General features: G+C 41.7%; 1 protein-coding gene across 3 annotated transcripts in view; it reads left to right on the forward strand.

Moving 5' to 3' along the window:
- The window catches only part of ERBB4 (erb-b2 receptor tyrosine kinase 4), a 638,535-nt gene that overhangs the window by 420,613 nt on the left and 192,978 nt on the right, over window positions 1-24,944 (forward strand). For all 3 annotated transcript variants that reach the window (XM_055719363.1, XM_055719360.1, XM_055719361.1), the window contains exon 5: window positions 21,125-21,190. In XM_055719363.1, the coding sequence (XP_055575338.1) occupies window positions 21,125-21,190 (66 nt within the window). The remainder of the gene's footprint in view (window positions 1-21,124; window positions 21,191-24,944) is intronic.

Consider the following 24,944-nt stretch of genomic DNA (forward strand, 5'->3'; position numbering starts at 1 on the left):
TTCTTGCAGCAATAATGGTTTCTACTGGATGGTAGTGACAGTGATATAAGGCGTTTAGGCAAGATATTCTGTAATACAGTAAAATGCATTCAAATCTAATACTATGCTATTAAACAGTAACCTCAAGATGTATCAACATCAAAATTCAGGTACAGGCTCGGAAGAAGTTTATATCTGACATCAGAAGTGACCCCATAGCAGACTTAGTGTTCTAACATTGCAGATACAGGGATGTTCTGGATTGCTTACAGTATCTTAAGTTGTCCCTCAAGGATATATGAAATGACTGATTACCTCTTTAGCTACCACTACAGCCAAGAAACAACCTCAGTTCTTCAGTTGTACGTTGGGAATTCAGGTGGGGGAAAAGATAGATCCTGTGTAAAGACCGTTTGATGACTCCCCATAATTTCTAAGCAGCAGCTTGTTTTTAACCAAGTACTTTGTGGTATTTTATATATGGATTTTATATAAGGCTGACCTGCTTTTGTATACCTCACCTGCTACCCTGAAAACCAGAGCACAGCTACCTGAGATACAGCTTCCTCCAGGAGTCTGCCAAACTCTGCTGCTCCTCGATCTCTGGGCTCTGGAGCTGAAGTTCATCTCTTCTGCCTGGAAACCTGATATAGCTGTAATGCAGCCAATTGTCTTATTTGCATATTAAAAAGCCTCATCCCTGCTGATGATCAGTTCTGAGCAGAACTGATAAAACCTTTGAAGGTTAGGGAATGCCTGTACCCCTTTATGAGTCATTACTTCAACAAGCAAAAGATTCAGTTGTTACTTTGTTTTGTTCAGTTATTGGGTTTTCTTTTAACCTTTGCCAGTTCTTCAAGACACCTTGTTGCTTCTGCAACACCAAGGTAATAAGCTCTTTTAGAAAAGCAACTAACATGAATACTAACTATCTTTCTGAGCTAATGAAAGTTTTAGTGGTGACTCCAGAGGAATCAGAACAAGATCTGTGCAGAGTACTTTGGAATCACACCCTGAAAGTAAAGGAAAATATTAGCTCCCACAGCAAGATGAAAGAATGCATGTACTTAAGCTCAGTTTTTTAAAAAGATTTTTCATTCCTTTTGAGTTGTTTTGAAACATAGAGAAGGAACAATTTGTGCTTAATCAGGCTGAGAAGCAGCATTATTTCAAAGTTGATTGAGAGCTATGTACCAAGGCAGCTTCGTTAAGATAGCCACCAAAATTTTACTGTATTTTTCCTTACTTGGGATGGAGAAGAGTATTTAATTAAATAAACAAGTTGTCTTCTCCATGAGACTGGATTCCATATCAGTACTATTCACGAGTCCTGTAAATTTGATTAAATTAGCTAATACAAACCATTTCTGTATTCACAACTTACATAGGTGAAAATCTAAACCCCGTTATCCAGAAAGCCAACAAATGGCTAAAATGGTTTTAACAAGGGTTTTCAGGCTTTGGGAAACAAAGAATTCAGATAGAGAAATCACAGTTTAAAATAGCCTAAAATTAAATAGCTGTCCATCTGTGTTTGAGCACATGTATTACACACACATGCACACACGTAGGTGTGTATATATATATATTTATATATAATCATAGAATGGTTTGGGTTGGAAGGGACCTTAAAGATCATCTAGCTCCAACCTCCTGCCATGGGTAGGGAACCTTCCATTAGACCAGGTTGCTGAAAGCCCCGTCCAACCTGGCCTTGAACACTGCCAGGGATGGGGCAGCCACAGCTGCTCTGGGCAGCCTGGGCCAGTGCCTCACCACCCTCACACAGTAAAGAATGTCTTCCTAATATCTAAGTCTACTCTCTTCCAGCTTAAAACCATTGCCCCTTGTCCTATCACTACATGCCCTTGTAAAAGGTCCATCGCCAGCTTTCTTGTAGGCCCCCTTTAGATACTGGAACGCTGCTATAAGGTCTCCCCGGAGCCTTCTCTTCTCCAGGCTGAAGATCCCCAGTTCTCTCAGCCTGTCTTCAAAGGAGAGGTGCTCCAGCCCTCTGAGCATCTTCCTGGCCCTCCCCTCAACTTACTCCAACAGGTCCATGTCCTTCTTATATTGGGGGCTCCAGAGCTGAATGCAGTGCTCCAGGTGAGGTCTCACAAGAGCAAAGGGGGAGAATCACCTCCCTCAGCCAGCTGGCCACACTTCTTTTGGTGCAGCCCAGGATATGGCTGGCTTTCTGGGCTGCAAGTGCACATTGTTGGGCCCTGTTGAGTTTCTCATGCACCAGCACCCCCAAATCTTTCTCCTCAGGGCTGCTCTCAATGCATTCTCTGTGCAGCTTTTATTTGTGCTTGGGATTGCCCCAACCCACGTACAGGACCTTGCACTTGGCCTTGTTTAACTTCATGAGGTTCACACAGGCCCACCTCTCAAGCCTGTCAAGGTCCCTCTGGATGACATCCCTTCCCGGAGGCGTGTTGACCGCACCACACAGCTTGGTGTCATCAGCAAACTTGCTGAGGGTGCACCCAATTACAGTGTCCATGTCACCAACCGAGATGTTGAACAGCACCAGTCCCAGTGCCAACCCCAGAGGAACACCACTTGTCGCTGGTCTCCATATTTTTTTATATATATGTATATGTATAAAGCCTTCCAGTGAAGTCCCTCAAATGTGGAACCTTATTACTACCTGTCAAGAGGTAGGACAAAGGGAATGTTCTACACTGGTAATTTATGAAAGAATTAAGTTATTTGTATTGGTGCAGAAAGGACTTGGAGAAATGAACATTTCATTATAACCCTAGAATGGAAATCATTATAGATTGTCAATAAATTAGGTATAAGCTTCTTAAATTTAGCTCACTTCTCATAATCTGCTAGGCAGTGTGGGTGCTTGTCCACTGCACTGCTGCAGGTGATGCTTAGTGCATTACAAAGTCTTTGGTACTTTGTGTATGTCTGCATAGACTGTGACTCATGCTTTTTTGAATCCGGCATGTATACATATTTACTGTTTATTTTACATGACTCTATTAAATTGCCTGAAGCCTTAGGTACCTCCTATCAAATGAAAATCTTGTCTAAGTCCATTGGAACTGAGTAAGTACACATTGCTTGGCATTACCAACTATATCCTAAGTGCAAGAGATGTCAAGTAAAGCCCTCTGGGACTTTCCATGCCAAGTGTCTTGAAAAGAACGAGTGGGTTTTACTGCTTATCTAAAAACCTTTACAGGAGAGGGAGAAGGTCTGTCAAAAAGGCTGCATCAATCTAAGAATGTAAACCAACCAAACCTTGTGTGTCAAGCTCAACAAAGCCCATACTAGTAGTGATTTAGGAAAGTCTGCATAAATGTGTGATCATGTAAGACCTGGGTAGGTGCATTGGCATATGTGCCATGTTTAGCCGTGACTGGCAGGACTGGAGGGTAGCTTATGCCTCGGGAATTGTTAGGGCTGTTTCACTGTGACCACCTCAGTAGGGATTCTTGGCAGAGAATATTTCGGGGACAAAGGCTGTGAACTGCCACAAGTGTCAGAATCAGATACATCATCATTCCAGCAGGTCCTAAAGCCTAATCCCTAGTTTGGTGATTTGGCATCGCTTGCATTGTTTCCAACCATCAGTAACAGACAGCAAATCTGCCCCAAGTCGTCTAAGTGTCTGAAAGAATAAGGGCCCACCTTCAGAGAAGAGCCCAGTGCTTACTGGGATTTGGCTGATGCCAGAGTAGACTCCAGCAGGATGATAGAAATCCACTGTTGTACTGGGAGCACCTCTGTATCTGCATGTGTGCATGCTCGGGACTCAGCTGTGCTCATCGTTTGTCTTCCCTCATGAGGGAGCCAGTGGTGCAAGCTGCCAGTGCTGCTCTCTTCCCCAGCCAGACAGAAGGGGGGCTGATAATGGTCCCACTTCAGGGGTAATTTCGCTTGCAACCCTCCCCGCTGCTCCAAGGCAATCAGCAGAGGAGGAAGACAAAAGGGCGGAGTGAAATGAAGATGGTTTGAAATAAAATCAGTCCCCTGCCTCTGTGCTTGTTTCATACCTTGGATCCGCCAACTCTGGCAATCCCCTTCATTTACTTCAGTTGTGGACAGAAGAGAATACAGCCAGTGAACTCTGGGAATAAAGCTTTTCCGATTCTCTTCTTTGCAGGCTTTCATTGTCACATCAGTGTTAAGAAGCCAGTCGAAAAGACCATGGCATCTTAACCACTATGATAGAAATACTGCAGACATATGAATCTTAAGTGCTGGTTCTCCTTTTCTCTTTTTTCTTTAGCCTGAAATGCATTCTACCCATTGCTTCATGTTCTGATCAAATGCATGCAGAAAAGCTCATGTTAGAGGCCTCAGAATTGCACAGTCTTACTGTGGAGATGAATACAGCCAGTGGCTGCTGGCACAGAGCTCAGCGTGTACTGCCAAAATGCAATAAACAAATGTTGTGCTAGAGACCACGCATGCTTCAACTCTCCAAGGACATACACCGTTGTGCCTGACATTTTGACTTGTACGATGAAGTAGTACTGGTACCTACTGTTTGAAGAACCTTCCCGTACTGGTATCTTGTAGCTGAAGCTTTTAAAATTAATTGTAATCTGAAAGCAGAACCTTCTCTTCCATTTACCTGAAATCAGTGCTATCAGCCTGGGGATTTTAAGCTGGGCACCTTGCAGTGGGAATCTCAATTGTGTTTAACTGTCTAAGTAAGAAAAGTTTCCCTTTAGGTATATGTTGCTGAATTTGTTTCTGCAGTGCTGCAAATCTGTTTTCTTTCCTTCCAAAAGTAAGCTATGAATTCAGGCATTAACCAAGGACACTAAAGCCACACCTTGCAAGAGCATATTCCCCTGTTACCACATCTACTTGTGCAATTTAGTCCCTTAACTGAAGGACTAGAGCTCTGCCCTTCAGAGCTAGGAACCTAAGGTGCAGTTCCCAGCGATGGTGCAAGAAATAAACTAGGAAATAAGGATTAAACTTCTTGCCTACAATGCTTCTAGACTGGTAGACGACTACTTTCTGACAAGCTTTAGGGAAAGTGCAGTGAAAGTTGTTCAGTGTCCTCCATGTTCTCCTTGGTTTTGTCGTTAGCAGGAACTAGACTAACCCCAGGTTGTGCCAGGTGAGCTCTTTTGCAGGACTTTACAAGGACTGTATTATTAAATCAGAATTTTCAATGGAGCTTGACTTGGAGATTCTGTTTCACAGAAAAGCCTGAAGGGTTTGAATTATTGCATTGAGATTGCTTGCATAGCTAATAACATAGGTTCAAGGAAATCAATAATGCATTTAAAATACTGAAACTATATGGATGCATGTGCATGATGGAGTTTGTATCTGTGTGGGTAATAAATATTTTTTAAAATCTCTTTTCATTTTCAATTTTGAAAAAATAATGCTGCTTTTCAAAAAAGTGTTCAAGAAAAATGCAGGACTGCATGTTGGCATGTTCCCAGAGCTGTGAAAAGTGAACTCTGAAAATTAAGCCCATTTTAAGGTATTCTGGACTGAATTTCAGCTCAGACTCTGAAGTACAGTGAGCTCTGTGGAAAAATTTCCCTTGACTTCACTTGGCTTTTCAACTGAGCCCCTGTCAGCTGTGAAAAAAGTGGTATATTTTGGCAAAACATTTTTTCAAGCAGAACAAATTCAGTTAGTTGCTATTCATAACATAGTACTCCTCTGTCATTGCTTTGTATCTAATTGCACCCGGTAATGTAAAAACACCCAAATTCTGAGCTGTGCAGAAGTACTCCTACATTGTTACATGACACATAGGAAGAAAAGGCTTGGTCTTCAGCAGTGTACCTATGATTCAATAAATCCCGTGATGTATTCAAGGGAAACATAGCTTTAAAATGTCTTCCCTCTTTTTTACCTATTGATCCACAGATTTTTCAAGGGCAAAAGAAACCTTGAAACATCTTCACCTCTGATCTCATTTATGCGGAGGCACTAAAGTATCATCTTCTTTCTTGGCTCTGAACTCCGTAACTTTCCTAACCACAGCATATCTTCCAACCTGGCTTTGAGTTTCAGAAGGAGCCCCAGCCCTCAGCATGGCTGGAGCTCCTGCAGCCACTGAATGGGTACATGCGGGACTTTGGTCCCTCAGTACACTCTCCTGGCACTGGTCTAAAGCTTTGCAGAAGTGCATCTCTGCCTCAAGAAGCTAGTTACTTCCCTAGTATTAAAAGAAATAATACTACCTGCCTTTATTTCTAGTTTGACCCCAGTTTTAAATTGCAGGTGTTGTTGCATCTTACACCTTCTCCAGCTAGCTCAAATAGCTGTCTCATAGCCAGAATTTTCTCCCTGCAGAAATGGCATGTACCGTGTAATCAGCTTGCCTCCTGGTCTTTTTTTTTTTTTTCATAAGCTAAACAGATAGAGGTACTCACATCTGGAATTTCTTTCCAACCCCAGAATAATTTTAGCTGCTCACCAATGTAAAATACCTGTATTTTTCAATGTGCTTTCAGAAGGCGGAAACCAAAGTGTGTATAAAATATATTTTGTTACTGATTTAACCAGTATCCTGTAGAAGTAAAACTGTGTGCTTTGTGTTTCAGCTTCACATGAGGAACCTGGTATTCAGGCAGTTCTGAGATCTGCATGTTTCAGAGACTCCCTGTTTTCCAGAAAATGTAGCCTGTATGCTTTATTCCAAAAGATGCAATCTTATGTTTGGCTGTATAAAAGACATTTGGTGTGAGTTACTCCAGCTTACCTGCAGCCTGGCTCACTCTTTTAATACTGGCTGCTCTTCACTGTAATTTGCTGGGATTTCAGTCTTGCTGTCATCTGTGTGTTTTATTGCTTGGGATTTTTTAATAATTTCTAAACCTTTGGCTGGAATATTAAAGAGCATCAGTCCTGTGACGATCCCTGGGGAACCACACCCCAATTGTATTATAATTGCTCATTTACAGCTACTTTTGGAGAGGCTCCAATTAGCTGGCTCTTAATGCATTTTTCATGTGTTTTATTAATATTGAAACATAGAGACAAATCTAATTAAATGTTTACCATTTAGCCAGTGCTTTGCATTTTAATTAAAGGAACAGAAAATGGACCAGCCAGCTGCACAGTTGCTTATGCAGTCAGCTCTGTGTTCTCCTGGTGCAGACAATCCAGGCTGTGATTGACCTTACCTGAGTGCACTTTGTGTTTGTAAGCATTACAAGCTCCCTTTGACATGCTGATCTCTGTATACTCTGTATTTGGGTGATGTGAGTTCCATATCCTTATCCTTTTGGGTGGTTGGTTTTGGGGTTTTTTCTCCTTTGTTCATGTTCTGTTGTTACACTGTCTTTGTGTGTTGCTTTGTTTAGGTTGGCCTGCTACCCCATCTGCCCTGATAAGAGATTGCGGGGCCATGTTCTACTGCAAGTTTTCCACATGCTAGCAAAAGGAGTAACATAGTTTCTAAAAAGATACTTTTAAAAAATATTGCAGAAATGGGACTGATTTGGTAGAGAAACATAGTTTAGTAGAGATGTCTCTTCATGTCAGACTAGTTTAAGGGTAAAAGCCTGCCTTACTTTATTTTTTTTTAATTGGTATAGAGGAAAATCAGCGATGTGGATACCTGTGCATCCCTTTCAGCATACATTTTATATTCTTGTAGTGTGTTTCAGAAAAAGACTAAGTTGGTATTTGCATGGAATTTTGTATGTGATAAACTTTGTTCTCCATTGGGTGTTAACAGTCTGTGTTTGGCGTTGCTGGCAAGGGATGTAGGTGAATTTGTGTATGGCCGTTTGTTGCAGCTGCAGAATGAGGACTGACAGGTAGCCAGCCCATGAATTTAATGTTCAGTAGTGACCTTGTAATTCTTCACAGAGCACAGTAACTCATTTTTTGTACCAGTAGTTGGAATATTAGAAAAGGATCATTTTTATACATAGTGACTTATCTGGAAATTTATAGCCAGGGCAAACCATTGAGTATTTAATTCTGAAGTAATTACGTGATAGTTATGAAGAATAGGCGTTCCTCAGATCCTTGCCATTTTTACCAAAAGTCCCAACCTTCCACCAGCTCTCAGTTACACTATGGCTAACTTGTATAAAATGATACACATGTGCACACCAGTGTTTCCATCTGAACCATCCAAAACTGACTGTTATACAGGATCGATCCTGCTACCATTGAGAAGCCATACTGGTGAAGTGGGGGGTCTTGGATCAAAGTGGGAGAGAGGATGGAGTCCTTTCTCTCAGGGGTAAAAATACTGTTAGTAAAGATTCGGGAGACTTGAATGCAGTGTAAATGTAAGTACAAGGAACATGTTCCTTGAGATCAGCGGATGCTCCTGTAACAGGAGACAATTAAGTGTAAATAATGAATACGTGTAAATCAAACCCACAGCCCTCAGGACCAAGACACAGGTGAGAGAACTGCATTTTGTCCAGTTATTCCTGCAAGATATTTTGTGCTTTTCCAAAGCATAAAGATTTTGCTCTACAGAAGGCCAGAGTAACAGAAGTATATTTATGCATGCTGGTGAAAAGAAAAGAGGGAAGTGACTAATTCATGCTTAAAGCCAACTTTCAGAATAGCTAGCATATCATTTCTGGTGAACATCTAAATTGGGAGCGACCTATGGAGAAAATGGTGTTCCAGAAAGTATACCCTTAAGACATTTGTTATTGCAGAGTTTGTTAAATTATAACCTTTCATTGAGGTTATTACTTGAAGTTCAATTAACATTTTAAATGTATGTTTGGAGACCAGCAAACGGAGCCTCTGCAGACAGGTGGTCTCGATACAGAATATGTTCCCTGCCACTGGTGTCACCGTGGCAAAGCCAGGAGGAGAACCTGTTCTTTTTGATAAAAAGCCACAAATAGCTAAACCGTTTTGTGAAAGCTCCTTCCATGTGGAACACACTTCAAGGGCCTGCAGCACTGCATTATAGCAGCAGTTACAGTTTCATGGGTATCTGTTGGAAAGAAAATTTCTATCAGAGCTGAATATAGACAGCCAGAAAGTCTCACAACCACCGTTTGTTCAGCATATGTGGAGGTTGCTTTTCCTACCATTAAGTAATCTTTAGTCAGGACAGAATTTATTTATTTTCCTGAAATTGAAAGACCAAAATATAGTTAAGAGAAGAAACTGATTTTAAAGAATATTTTTTTTGCCAGGCATATGTATCTGAGGATGGAGGAATACATGAAATCCAGTGATATAATGAACTTGTTTTGCATTAGTATGGCAACCATAACTGACTGAAGTTGCCTGTAGTTTTTCCTTAACCCAGAACAGTGTGTTTTGAATAAAGGGAATCAGTTTAGCTTCCCAATAAATACTTTCAGCCAGCATTTTCAGAAGGGATTTGTCAACTGGCAAATGCCCTTGAAACAGATTTGAAAGGCAGGCAGATGTAGCCTTTAATGGAAATGCGATGCCCCTAACAATTGAGTGCACTGAATAAAAAGTAAGTAACAAACACAAGTATACCTAGCCAATGCAAATAAATAAAGCCATGACGGACAGAACTCCTTGGGCTGCCAGAGCCCAATCCAGGGATCTAGTAAGAGAACTGCTGCAAAGCTGGGGATCTTCAGGAGTTGTGGACACAGAAAGGAGGGCAGTGAGAAAGCTAGCATTAACCATTTCTGAAGAACCTCTGACATGGGTATCTCTTTGTGGTGAAAAATACATTCTTTCCAAAAGATAAACAAAAAATAACCAAGCCCCAAACCAACACTCTCCCTGCCCAAGTGCTGAGTTGTTTTATTGACTATCTTCCTGCTTTCTTATAGCAGTTACAGGATGAAAGTGGCACAGTTTACCATGCTGATGTATAAAAATATTACAAAGTGGTACCAGTTCTGTAGCTATAGAATTTAAGTAGTGCTCCACATAGTAGCATGTGGCAACTGTTGGTAAATGCTTATCTTTTAATGGCAACCTGTGTGTATACAATGTATTACTGTATACCACCTGTTTGTAAGCAGATTGGCCTTGAAGCAGTGTATTGCACAAGGCAGAGACTTTCAGTTTAAATGAAAGCATCCCTTTCCATTATAAACAGCTTGCTTTATCACAAGCACCAGTGTTTCTTCAAAGTAGGAAATAAACCCCAAATACTCTGAATATTTAAAATAGTCTAATTGAATGGTAATTGGCAGATTTGTAGTGAGTGAGTGGGTGGTGGGGTGGAATTGGTCTTTCACAGCAAGCTCCAGCTGTCCTAGCTAGCAGCCTTTGAAGAGCTGCTTAGGGAAGGAGGAAGAAAAGAAAGACTATAAAATCCTCCGCTTAATTGCATCTACTGGTTCTTGAAGCTGCTATGTGCCTCCCACCCTTTTGAAGTTGTCTGTTGTTAGATCTGTAAGATGCACGTCCCAGCCTTCAGCTCATAGTGGGCTTGGTTGCTGCTGCTGCAGAGGCCACGAGGGTAGGTGTATTGCTCAGTGGCACTGGGTGGGTGCAATGTTGGGACTAGCCAGCTGGCATCATGATGGGCTTCTCCCAACAGACTGTTCCATTGCATGCATAAACCACAAAACCAGCCCAAGCCTTTATTGCTATAATATCTGCATTTTGTTAAGGATTGTTACACGTGCCTGTTTTGGCAGAAATTCTCAGAACTGTCACTACAGTTCCTGTCCCACTTTGATGGACAGCCTAGCTAAAGAACTCTGGCCACTGCTCTGCTCAAACCCAGAGCTGTTTTGAGGGCTTCTCTCTGATCCCTTCTACCTCCTGCAAAGAAGAGGACAGTGCTCCTGTGGCTTCTTAAGAAGCTGAGTAACTAGAATGGAAGTTTCTGTCTGCTAAGCGAGGTGTAAGATATAAGAAGTAGCAAAGCAAAGCAGAGTGTATTTTATGCTCCTGCAGTCTCTCGCAGTTTCTGTCCCAGTCTGTAGGATCTCCGTATTCATATCTACCTGGGCTAGTATTCAAAGGAGCTTTCACATCTCAAAGTCTTCTTTCTGGTCCTCTTGTAGGAACTTGTAATTTACTTTCAAAAACTCATAAAAGCCATCATCAGCGAAGTATTCTGGCATAGGGGAAATGTTGAGAACATTTGCAGAGTAAGATACTTAATCCAGGGTTTTCAAGTGGTTTTATACAAATTACTACATACTGAATTCATCATATTATGCCTACATGATAGTCACAGAACATCCACAGCAGCACCTCTGTGCAGATCTCTGATAGCTAAAGATTACCCAGGAAATAGCAGCCTGAAGTTTGTTTGTATGATCATTTTCATTGAGTATTTGTATATAGCAAACACTGAAACTAAATATCAGAGTATCTGCCCGAGCATTGTTTTCAAACAGAGGACGGTCTTCTGTTGTCCAGGTATTGTTTTGTAATAACCAGGTTTGGTTTGAATAGCCAGAGATACATTTTGAATAAGCAATTACATTTGAATAAGCATATTATGATACTTATCCAAAGTCTGTCTAAAACTGGACTCCAGATTTCACAGGAACAGGGAGTTCCTTTCTAGTATTTCTACCTAATTGAGTCAAAAGTTGGTTAAAACGTTGGCACACCTAACTGCACTCAGCTGGACTCTAGGAATATTTCATGGCATTGAGAAAAAGTGAAATTAATTTTAAAAGCCACTTCAGTTTCAACTTCTCATTTCCTTTCTTTGAGGTTATTACTTTGTTTAAAAAATGAAAACTGTATGTCCCTCTGTTGGAACTTTATTACTGCTTTGGCAGCAATACAGGAACATTATTACATGACATTATTTTGACTTATGTGGTATTGACTGACTTTATCTGTTTGAGGGGTGGAGGCGTTGGCACTAAATAAGCACAAAAACACCCCCAGCTTTGGCACTTACTTTTCAGTGTGTCTTGGAGTTTGTTGAGAACCTCCTTTGAAAAATTTCTCTAACAGTGCAGAGATTTCTCACCTAGTGTTATACATGGTGTACAAAAAAGAAACCCCTATCTGCATCCTTCAGTTCTCAGCCACAATTATGCATTGGGCAGTAAGTCTGCTGTTGAACCTACGGACAGATACCTGGCTCAAAATTTATTACAGGCACTGATATGGGTGCACATCTGATTGCTGTGTTCAGTAGGAGTCACTGATACTCGGCTTATTGTGGATTTTAATTTCATGTGTTGTCTCACCACAAACAGAAGCACTTGTTGCTGTGAGCCAGAATAAAAAGCACCTGGGCTGAGAGCTAATGCGTGGTGTCAGAGAATCATAGAATGGTTTGAGTTGGAAAGGAGCTTAAAGATCATGTAGTAAAACTCATCTAGTTCCAACCCTCCTGCCACGGACAGGGACACTTTCCACCAGCCCAGGTTGCTCACAGCCCCGTCCAACCTGGCCTTGAACACTGCCAGGGATGGGGCAGCCACAGCTGCCCTGGGCAGCCTGGGCCAGCGTCTCACCACCCCCACAGCAAAGGATTTGATCTGAGGCAAGGAAGGGTGTGGGTGTCACAGTGTTAGGCATCACAGTGGCTGCTTCTTAGAAATTCATGCACTTATGGACACTCCCATGCAGAGGAGGGAGCCAACCAAAATAGTTCCTGCCAAGAGCAAACCAGAGGGAAATGCTGAAATTAATATAAAGGCATAGAAGTTGGGGTTTTATGGTCTCTGCTGGGAATCTGCAGTGCCTACTTGCCTGCTGCCTTCCTCTCACAGACCTGTCTTCTGCTCACCCTGAAATTTCCTCAGTAAGAAGGACTTTTCTCTCCTTTTATGAAATACATTAACAGCTTAGTGGCCCCCCAGGATGTGAGGGAGCAGGTTCAGTTTCCTACCTTTCCTGAAGGCATTCAAATCTGTACCTCTGATCTCCCACCTCCCGGTGGAAACTGCCTCAGGGTGGTCTGAGTTGGGGTCTTCTCTACTCCTTCTTTTGGAATTCTGTGTGTTAAGTAATCATCACATGAGATACCGAAATAGTCCTAGGGACATGGACTGATACTTAAATGACCTCCAGTGATCGTAACTACTGAGCTGTGGGGCAAGAACCCAAGAATGGTTACGTGCTGTGTCCAGCTCTCTCCCTTTAGGGCCAATGAGCTCCCTGTGTCATCAGGAGGGATGGCTGCCTGCTCTGTGCTCTCCCCTTCCAGAGAACAGCCTGGAGACTGTTTCTTGGGTTGCTGTCCTGGGAGGTGAGAGTCTTCATCACAGTAACCGAAGGAGAAAGAGGGATGCATAACCCCACATCCTAGTTGAGTGTTAACCTCTACAGATGGTGGAACGTCACCCTCTCCTTCTGCACAGAGGAGATGAAAAATAAGAGCTAGCCCTGTATTTTGAAGGGGTCTGGAGTGGTTGTGATCTCTGTGCTTTGAGGATTGTCCATATGAGGGAGGGAGTTTCATTTTGACCCTGTTGTAGACCCCTGTTAGACAGGGACCAAGCTGCTCTGCTCTTCAGAAGCAAATGTGTGATGGGTGATTGTCTATGGCTTACTGGGGGCAGAGGGGGGATATATTTTGTTAACAATGAGGATTATAAGGAAATATTTCTGAGGGCTTGTTCTTGATGAGCCTGCCAAGCAGCAGGTATGACTCGACCTATCCTTTTAGCCTTGCAGCTGTATCTCCCCATTTGCTCAGGATCCCTGTGTGTGTGTGTAGTCAGAAAGGGATTTGATGCTGATTGGAACTAATTCACCACCACAGTGGGGGGAATTCACTTACATTGCTCTGTGCTAACAGCTATAAGCAGTGATAATTAATAGCTCCTAATTGCTTAATCAGTGCAAAGTTTTAGACTATGTCATATGTGAAGTTTTTCATCTTATGTGGATGACTAAACCCCCAATTAATACAACGAGTCATACAGCCTTAGCAGTGCTGTCTATTCCAGGCAGAGAAAAATAACCAGTGTCTTCATTACCCCCCTAAGGTCCCTTTCTGTAGTCATTACTGTGGCCTGAAGACATTTTTCTGTAGCAGCTGAAGTAACGTTACAGTGAGCTTCCTATCAGCTCAGAGCTGTCAGCAGTAGATATGAATCCACCAGCCTGAGCCCGTTCAGTGCTGCTGACATGCTCTTCTTGACTTTCCATTTATTCCTTTACCTCTGGTGGCCAATCTCTCTTAAAATCAAAACTGTCTACCACCAGCGTATCTGGTGATACTCTGTAATTTCACAGTTCTCAACAGATCCCTGGTCCCTGTGTGCGCACGAGGGTTGTCTCCATCCTACATTACTCAAGAAAATGCATTCCCTTTTGGTATTCAGTTTTTGTTTTCTTCAGTGCTGGTTCAGTTTTATCTGTTTCCTCTCCCCACTCTCTCTCGCACTGTCCTCGTATCTCTTTCGGTGCCTGTCTTTCAGGGCATATCTCTTGGACTGTTTTCATTTCCCAGACCTATTTCCCGTGCCACTTTCTTTTCAGCTGCCTGTGCCTGAGTCCCTCTTCATTTGTGTGCATCTCTCTTCTTATCTGCCAAAGGAAGATGAGAGGAAGATAGAGGCGTTGAATGGCAGACTTGGAAGGCCCTATTGGAAGCAATCATTAGAGGGAGTTTGCTTTCACTGTTATTGACCCCCAGTGGTCCCTGTATACTGGATGCACGCACTTGACAGTTAGGGGGTGGGGGCTAGAAAACTGACTCGTGGATGGTCATAGCATCCACAAAAGATGCTGTGCTTTTCCACAGTGTAAGGTTTCTTCATGGATGAATACTGTGTGAGTTTTCACTGTAAAGGGATCCCATTAATGTTTGGGCAGGGTACCTCTATTGGGCACGGAGAATATGGGGTAGAAACAATATAGATAGGAGGCAGAAAGGTCAGCTGAAGTTCTGCCGTTTACCACAATGAAAGTAACAATACCAGTTCAGGTACAGCTTGTTAAAGAAAAGCCTAATTTTTATGGGACTAATCCCATGTTGAAAAACTATTTGGTGATACATCCCAAGAACTCATCTAACATCAGTAAAGTGACATAATTTGATAGCAGTAGAGGAACTGACCCTTAGATTTCTGTATCCCATAATGCTGCTACAGAGAAGAAATGAACTCTAGATATTTCTATAAAATATTTTCTTCTTTTATAGAAAGTTTTACTTTCTCTTGTGGCATGTGTCTGTCCCACCATAAAGAAAGGAAATCCTGAAAAGTGTGAGTCTCTGTTAGGTAATTAACTTTCAAATCAGCAGAAGAGATCTGAAGGCTAGCACAGGGCGGGTAGAAAATGCAAAATTATTTTTACTTAACAAAGAAGTGTGGGTGAATGAATGTGTGACAAAAGGAACAGTCAGCCAGGGACATGGAAAGCATTACAGCCTGATAAATGCAGAACAATCAATCACAACAATAGTATCTTTAATTCTTGTTAATGCTGTGCTGCTGTCTTTGAATTGTATTTTGATTTTGTTATCTCTTCATACATTAAGGAGTTTAGCTGCCTAGAAAAACAACATGCAGGCATATTTTTAAACCTTCTGTCCCATCTAAGCAATGGAAAGAAGAGACTGGGACACTTACCGCAGAGTATACGTGGTACTTCTTGGACCTTTGGGCTAGTTATCTCTAGAAACATCTATATGGCATCTCTAGCATTTTTGCAGGATTGAATTTTTTAGATGAAGGATGAGTTTGTAAGTAGCTTACAGAAGCTAATAAATGATTTATGGGTGTTTTGATAGTTAATCAATTATTTTAGACTGTTAGATAAGTAAAGAGGCTGCTTATAACTGTGGCTTGTAACCATCAAAGCCACTTTATTCTGGCTGTGTTTATTCGCACTTCAATATCAGTGTGTTGCAGATATGCCAACATTTATTAATGATTTATTAACCTCATAGAAACCATCTGTAAATGCAAGCTTTGTGCAAAGTGGGACCATTTCTTTTCTTAATTCTGCTTTCCTTTTCCTACTGAGAGAGGCCTGCTGGAGGCAGCTCGCATAGCTGATGGGGAAGAAGCAGAGTTTCTTCTCTGTACTACACTGAGCTTAGAGCTAAGAGGAGGACTTCATTTTTCTTGTCTTGTCAGTAACTTAATCCTTTGCGGTTTTACTGTTCCTGAAATAATAAAGTCAGTCTGGAGCTCAAGGAAAGCCCTTCTCAGTTCTCAGGAAAGCACAAGGATGAAGTAACCTCGGTCTTTCCCAAGCTAGTGAGCAAACAATTTCTGCTAGTGACTTTCCCCAGCTGGGGGAGCAGAAGCATCTCCCACAAATAAAACTCTACCTTGGACATTACAATGATGATACTCTGTACCGGAGTCCATAATGAAGACCTGTTGAAGTAGTCTTGGCCGAGGAAAGATGAGCCCAGGAGATGAGCCATTGGTTTTCTGTGTGAAATTTGCCAAAGCAAAATTAATTCTCATGTTCCAGTGGGAATCTGCCCTTTCTAAACTTAGATTTTATAACAAACACTGTAAAACTCACGTAAGCCTCCTTTTAACTCCTTCCCTCCTCCTCCTCTGCCATCCAGTTAATAAAATGTCACCATTTATGCAAAGCTGTGCTAGTATTCAGGAGCAGAAATGTACTCTAGCATCACATCTGTAACAGGGCAGGAGACTTTTCCAGGTTCTTCCCTTCATTTTCTCACTTAGAAAAGAATCACTTTTTTTCTTATGTGCCTTCACCAATGTGCAAGAATTAAATGAATGAGCAAGGTAGTGCCCTGCATTTTTTTTTTTTTTCCAAATTCCAGCTAGTTCTTGAATCACATTTTGATTATAAAAGGAACATATATGATGAGTCGTTACAGATGGGCTGGTTTACTGCTGCAGGGTGTCCCTAGGGTCTACCAATTTCCACCATGATTTTAGGACACTTGGCATCTTTTAATGTCAAAGACCAGTGGAGGACATCATAGGAGAGTTCTACCTCTTGACTCACTGCTGCATCAAAACAGAAGGAAGAACACTTCTGAAGTTTCATGGTTTGGCATTTCTTCATTAGTTATTTCTTTTAGCCCTTACTGCTGTATGTTGCAGGGGTTTAGAATATTTTAGAGACACAAGGAATAACACAAATGATTTATTTTATGCCACAAATAGTTTGATAATTTTTTTTCACAAATCTTTTGGTACACTACAATCTAAAAATCCTAAGAAATATATACAGAGAGATCTGTGAGAAGTAGTATAATTATTTCAAAGACCTCATCAGTCTTAGCACCAATAGATGTATTAACACTTAAACCTGACATACAAATCTAATCGTGAGACCTATTCCTCACATGAACGTTCCTTATGCTCCTGACTACTTCCATGGGGTTGTTTTTATGTTATTACAGAGCTAATATTTAATGGATATCAATCTGTCATTTTTACAGTGGGGGAAAACAGATGAAATAGCAAGGTATGTGAGGGCAGAATCTGGACCAGTTCGTACTGAGAGAAAGAGTTACCTTTCTTTTTAAACAATTTAAACTATTTGGAGGGAATTTGGGTTTTGTTTTTAATTCTCAGTATATTTGACCTTCAAAAGGACATGTAACAATGCAATTCAGAGGTGTGCTGCCTATAAGCTCAGCTCCTTGTTGTGTGTGCACAGCTCAGAAAAGTGAAAACAATGAAACAGACACTTTGAGTTCCCAGTGAGAAAAAAGAAAACTGGCAGCCCTTTCTTGCTTTATTGTTAAATATCTCTATTTAAATGCAAATTATCAGCTGACACTGCCAAACAAAGTCATGTACCAGGAAGCAGGCATGCAACTTAAAAATATATTTTAAATTATTTTTTAAGATGTTGGATCACTTTTATTTCCTGGAGGAATAGAGGTGGCTGAATATATTTTTCGTTGTGTATCGAGGATCAGCTTGGTGCCTAGGAATTTCAAATATGAGGATTTTTATTTTGAAGCGTGGCTTTTGCAGAAGTGTGGGTGGACTGTCTAGTTAGAGATCACTTGGATGGATGCTTGAAGTTTCTTCTGCGTTATCTCACTGCATAAATTGCGGTGGAAAGCCTGATGGATCTAGTATGGTTTGGAACACGGTAGAATCCAGGGGCAGAAAGAGGAAGAAGCAGCCAAACTGCTGCCTCACTCTGCCTCAGGAACATGTGGTTACAAATGATCTGTGCAGTGCTTTTTACTGCATCTAGCTGCAAGACTTCTGGCTTTCTCCCTAAAGTCCAGAGGCCTTAAGCTAGCCAGGCATGAGAATTGACTGCAGGGAAGGTTTGGGCATAAAACAGAGTCTTGCAGGTGATGATTCTGTTGTCCATGGGTTGCGGTTCCTCCTGAGCTGCCCCCAGCAGAGATGCTCTGGCTCAGGTGAGGACCAAGAAAGCAAGCAGTGGAAAGATCATCTGTACGTGCATCCAGGGCCATACCCTTTCTCCTTTCCACTTCTTCTGTTGGTCAGGGATAGCCAGTTTATAAAACCCACTTCCCTGGGGATCATTTTTTTTCAGTTGTAAACACCAAAATCAACAAACAAACTGTATCTTATCAAGATCACTCTGTTAAAATTCTTCCTTTAATTTGCTGTATACCTCACCTTCTTTTTGAACTTCCATTCTTACAAATCAATATGGATTTATTTGCTTTCTGCAAAGGGTTCCAGTAGTCTCTTAATAATCATAATAATCATTATTACTGATAAAAGTTGCATTATTCATGCCAGATGGAGTTCCCTCCCTGTCAGCCAGAATGAGTTTGCATTATGTAGTTATAGTACATTTGTGATCTAAATAAACAGATGGCAGAATGTGACAGCAAATTATGTGCTGGTGATGTCAGCAACAACACTTCCCAAGTATAATTGCTTTAAATGAACATGAATGCAACAAGGAGCTGGTAGTTTTAACAAGGTAGTTGGCATACGGTGTGGTAATTACCATACAACATCATCAATAGCACCATGAATGCTGTGCAAGTGCTGAGGGAAGAACGCTAGCTTTGAAAAAGTAGTGACAGAAAGTCAGACTTCACATGACTATCACAGTGGGTTTGCTCAGCTGTATAATGTCTCGTAGGTATAAGCACACTGCTAGCAGAGGAGTAGCGTTTTTTTGGGGGGTGATCCAACCTTAGCTGAGAGACATTTTACACTTTCTCCAACACTATCTCCCATCAGGGCATGTGGGAAGTATTTGATTTGGTGTAATGGAGCAGTGTTAACAGCAGCTGCTGTTGTGATTGAAAGGTAAGCTTCTGGATCAGGTTCAAAGGGGAAATTCACTTAACAGAAGCTCAGCAGTATTCAGTGATGAATGAAAGTTTAATCAAAGACAAGGTTAGGTTCTTGTGGTCAAAAGACTAGCAATAAGGACTGTGCATATTCTTCAATACTTATGATGGGTTCCTCAGTTTATCCCTTCAGGTCTAGCTGAGTGTAAAGGGCTTGGCTGCCTACACCTCAGGCACTGCCACACCTGGGGTTTAGCAGCTGGGGCCCCGGGTGCACTAAGGCAGGTTCTCTGTGTGTGCTCTGGGAGCATTTGGCATTCACGAGGGAGAAGCATTAAGAGCAGGAGTGTGATCGAGTTCTGGCCACCTCTGGATGGGAGCTGTGGAATGAAGTCTCCATTTGCTCGCAGTCAGGACTGGTGTGGGACTGTCCAAGCATTTTCTTAAATAACGTAAGATGTAGCCAGAGGAGAATTTACCAGTTCTTCTGTGTGCTTTCCATCTCACAGAATCACAGAATGGTCAGGGTTGGAAGGGACCTCTGGACATAATCTAGTCCAACCCCCTTTTAAAGCAGGTTGTCCTAGATCATGTCACACAGAGTTATGTCCAGGTGGGTTTTGAATGTCTCCAGAGAAGCAGACCCCACAGCCCCTCTGGGCAGCCTGTCCCAGCGCTCTGTCACCCTCAGGGTAAAGAAGTGCTTCCTCACGTTCAAATGGAACTTCTTGTGTTGCAGTTTGTGCCCGTTGCCCCTTGTCCTGCCGCTGGGCACCGCTGAAAAGAGCCTGTCCCCATCCTCCTGCCACTGCCCTTAAAGGATTTGTGTACATTGATAAGATCCCTCTCAGCCTTCTCTTCTCCAGGCTGAACAGGCCCGGCTCCCTCAGCCTTTCCTCACCAGGGAGATGCCCCACTCCCCCCGCCATCTCTGTAGCCTCCGCCGGCCCCTCTGCAGCAGTTCCCTGTCTCTCCCGAACCAGGGAGCCCAGCACCGGGCACAGCGCTCCAGATGAGCCTCACCAGGGCAGAGCAGAGGGGGAGGATCACCTCCCTCGCCTGCTGGCCGCGCTCCTCCTCATGCCCCTCAGGGTGCCATCGGCCTTCTTGGCCACAGGGCACACTGCTGGCTCACGGGCACCTTGCTGTGCACCAGCACGCCCAGGTCCTTCTCTGCAGAGCTGCCCTCCAGCAGGTCAGCCCCAGCCTGGGCTGGTGCCTGGCGTTGTTCCTCCCCAGGTTCAGGACCTTACACTTGTCTTTGTTGAACTCCGTTAGGTTCCTCTCTGCCTAACTTTCCAGCCTGTCCAGGTCTTGCTGGATGGCACTGCTGAATCGGCCACTCCTCCCAGTTCTGTATCATCAGCAAACTTGCTGAAGGTACGCTCAGTGCCTTCATCCAGGTCACTGATGACTAAGTTGAACAGGACTGGACCCGGTACTGACTCTGGGTAACACGAGGCTCCTTCAGAAGCACAACTACAGGTAACTAGAGAATCAGCAGCCAGAAAAGGAAAGGTCCTGTGAGCTTAGCTGTCACTGGAGTTGAGTGGTTGTGCAGGGCACGTTTCCATTACCACAATATTGGACATGAAGGCTGTTGCAAGCTTCTAGGGCAGAGGGGTGGCTTTTAATCAAAGGCATTGAGTGTATCGCCGTATTGTTCAGATGAAATTGAACAATGGATAGATAGACAGACAGATTATGCTGTCTAGCACAGCCATCTCTTCTCCTGTGTGGAGGAATGAGTGCGTCTTACATAGGATGTAGAGAGCAATAATAATAGCGCTGTCTGATGAAATTGTTCCTCATTCCTCTAAAATTGTTCATCCTTTTTTAATTTTTTTTTTTAATTGTCCTAGTCATTATACATAGCAGAGAGGTGTTTAAGTTATAAAGCACTTCAATAAGTAGCCGTATTTCATATGTCTGACACCAGTTCTGGCTGCTTATCCGGGCCTTTTTTACAGGCACTGTTTCAAACTTGGTGAAGCATAAAACCTCTCTAAAGACAAGATGGACCCTCCTCTTCAGCAGTTGCTGGACTTTGAAGAAATGAGTGGAAGCTACGTTTCTAATCTTTCTCTCTTTCTGTCTGTCCTGCAGGTGGTCGATGCCACAAGTCCTGCACAGGCCGATGCTGGGGACCCACAGAGAATCACTGCCAGACCTGTAAGTATGCAAGACTCAGGGGAAAAAAAAGAAAAAAAAAAAAGAAAGGAAGCAAAAAGGACTGGAAACAGGGATCCTACTTATTTATTTATTTATTGTGAAAGGATAGTATAAATTCTGGTTTCAGCATAATTCTAAAATATATGAATTTTTTTCTGTATGTTTTTACCGAGATGATCCACTTTTTTTTCTACCCATGTGAATTTATGTTTTTCTTTCCTCTCTTGTGCTTTCATAAAATGCTTAAGCTAACTTGAATTTTCTTTTCAATTCTTGGTGGCAACAAGGAGCATGGCTCCTGAGAATATTGATAGTTATTTTGGAATACACCAAAGTGAATACTGCAGGAACAGAAAAAACTACAAGTCACATTTGGAGATCTTTAATGATGGCCTGATGCTGCATAGTTCCTAATGCCAAAATACTCTGTTAATTTCAGTGGGAGCCTGGGAATATTAGTTATCTTGCAGAATTGTTCTCATTGTGACATCAGAATATGTTTGAGTTGTACTGAAAGAGAGTATAATAGGTTTTTTGTGAAGGAAGTAGTAAGTGAAGGGTCCTTCACAATGTCTGTCTGTCCTCTTGAATTAGAGAGCATTAAAATTAATAAAAAAGAACTATATTTTTGAGTGTTTCTTCTTTGTGTGCTTTCAGCTTCTTCAGATGAGCACTAGAGCTAGAAGTGCAGTCACAATATTAGCAAATATAAAAAAAGAGAAAACTGAGAGCTGTCTTTCCCTACAAGTTCCCCTCCTTACAAGAATAGAGCTATCCTTTACATATCCCTTCTTTGAAATTTAGGAAGGTGGAAACTGATTGCATTTACTGGAGTCACTCTTCCTAGGAAATGAAATGGTTGCTGATATCTCCCCCAGAGAGCACTGCTCTAGCTTGTGCTTGTATCCTTGGCTGAGTTGTAGCTAGGAGGAAGGGATTGTGACAAATTAACTGCTATCAAGTGAGCACACCAACCAACTCTCAACCGATGATAGGCCAATGTCATCTGCCTTTTTTGCTAGAAATATTAGGAACGCTATAACTATGCCTCTCTTTTTTTTTTTTTTTTTTTTACTGCTTGGAGCAAGAGATAAGAGGAAATTAGAAATGGCAGAAGCTTGACACGAACGTTTTATGAGTGAGTACAAGCAGGAAGTGCAAGCTGACCTCGTGTCTGTGGCAAAGCAAGGGGCAAAGGATCTGTGTGCCTGCAGAGGCTCTGCCACCCTGCCAGGCGCTGCTTTTTGTTCAGGACTATCAGCTGATGTTACTGGCAAAGCTGATGACAGTTACAGCTCTGCTGAAGTTCATGTTCATGTATTACTGTTTCATATTGAGCTTTATCTGTGGGTATGATTAAAAAAGCTGTAAGACAGGTTGTAGGAATAACAAGTGTAAGGAACCAGGTACTGTGATGCAAAACAGCTCCTTCTTTGTCCGAATTGAGCTAGTATGTCTCCTTCCTTTGCTGGCAGCCTTTATGAAAGCCCCAAAGAAGTCAGTGCTCAGAAAGCCTCCTTACATTAAGGTTATGTGCTGAAGTAGATAATGGAAAGGGCCTTAAACCCTAGCTGATCAAATAATCTTAAATAATGGCTAGAATTAATTAACACTGATTCTTTCTCTGTCCTAATGAGAGGCCTGTTTGTCTATTAAAACTAGTAACTCTGTAAGAACCAGGGTAATTCTGGATGAATTTGAACTTGAGTAGGCTTATTCAGGCCTTATGTGGTTAGTTTTTCCAAGAATACTGTAAAAACTTGGCAGTTCTGTAAGGATGATATGATCCTGGCTTGGGCCTCGGCTCCAGCCTTATATAAAGTTGGGAAGTCCAACTGGACTCTGTGTGGCTGCAGAAGTTCATGTGGCAGGATCAGCTCCCATGGTCTCAACCTCTACAAAACGCTGCTCTCAGATAAGTGAGCTGATCTGGTGGATTAATGTAGTAATACCAGAGAGAGAAAAACTTATCTGCACTGTTGTGAAGTCAGAAGCTTAGCAGAGCTGCATGGTGAGTTTGCTCCAAGAGTGACAGCTATCTCTTTCTTCACAGTGACTGCTCTCTCAAATCCAGAGAGCGGGCACAGGCTAAGGTGCCACTGCGGATTTAAAATAATAAACTGTGAAAAGACATGTGCCATCTAAGTTCTAGGGAAATACACAGATCGCACGTTTCTAATTGAAATAGCTACTCTATGGCCTTTTACCATCAAGCACACTCTGCAGCCTCTGATTGTCAGGGATAGGAGTTAATTTTATATCATAAGCTTCCTCTTTGCCTCCCTGACCTTGCTGCCACCTTGGCTAAACAGCAGGATTTAAGGAAAAGACTGACTGTTAGGCTGGCAATGGGCATTTCTTCATTGCACTTTCTCAAAATGTGTTTTTCTGCAAACTGTTTGAAGCAAAGAATAAGAACATGAGTAGGGACTCAAAACATAAAAATGCAAGTGGTGCTATGCTTTTGCTACCTTCATTTCTGACTTTAAAAAACATGCCTGGCTTTCAAGCTTATAAATGTTATTCTTAGATACAAGCCGGAGACAGGATGAATGGTATCAGAAACAGCGTATACCTTAACCTAGTCACCTTGGGGATGCATGTCTTTCAAACGCTTGTAGGAAAACACTTCAGCAGTACTGCATCCTAGTGTCAAACTATTTTGTTCCTAGAAACAACTCAGAGATGCACCTGAATATTTAATAATTTCATTTTTTTTATTGAGTCACTGATACAAAATACTCTAATGAGTCCCCCTCCCAAGATAAGATTTAAATTATTTTCCTGGGAAAGGATAAAAAATGAAAGATCTTAATCCACATCTTTCATTTCAAATTACATATGGAAAAAAATCAAAATCCTTTTGTTTTTTGCATGAATATCATCTATCTAGCTTCTTATGTTGCCTTCCAGCAATGTCTTTCTATACTTCTAACTCCATCTGATACACCACCTGCAATCTAACTCTGTCCTAATGTCTCTGTAAATGTGACGAGAAAATGTACATATTTAAGAAGACAATTAATAGGGAATTTAAAATAAGCTGTTCTGTCAGGAGGTAGAGAAGGTGTAATTTCAGGGTTCTGTTTTATGCAGTTAACAACCCATTTTTCTTTTATAGTTAAAATATTAGTAAATATTAATATTGAACATTTGAAAGCTAGACGGTATTCTTTGTTTCAGTGTCAGGAAAGGCTAATGTGGAAATAGTTTAAAAAAGAATATTTTTCAAAGAGCATTGGGCACTCACTAAACAGAATGTAAACCACTTATAAAAAAAAACACAGGAACAAATGCTTTTAGGTGTTACTAATCAAATTTGAAAATCTATAGTTGTTACTGGTTTTGCTGTTGATGTCTTGTTAAGAGTTTGGGTGCTGGGTTTAGGTTTTTTTTATTTTTCATATGAAAAGAAATTGAATAAATTATTTTATTGAAATGGCAGATTACTCACTTTTTCCTGGAGGAATGTAACTGAAACAAAAGAGAAAAATCTAAGTTAAAATATAGGCCCAACTAAGGGAATGCAAAAAGGCAAATACCCTTTAAATCAACCCCAAAACATAAATAGTCAGCAAATGTAAAACGCCTCATGACTCTGTATGCGTACAGAAGTTCAGCCTGAGCATAATTGTATTTATAAAGCCTTTGTGCAGCTGATGTTGCTGAGAAAAAGAAGGTGCCAATACAGTAAGTACCCAATTAGAGCTGAAAAAGGCAAGTGGGAGCCTGGTGGAGGAGACAGGGAGCTGAA

Source organism: Falco cherrug, chromosome 8 (genome assembly GCF_023634085.1).
Source record: "Falco cherrug isolate bFalChe1 chromosome 8, bFalChe1.pri, whole genome shotgun sequence".
Classification (NCBI taxonomy): domain Eukaryota; kingdom Metazoa; phylum Chordata; class Aves; order Falconiformes; family Falconidae; genus Falco; species Falco cherrug.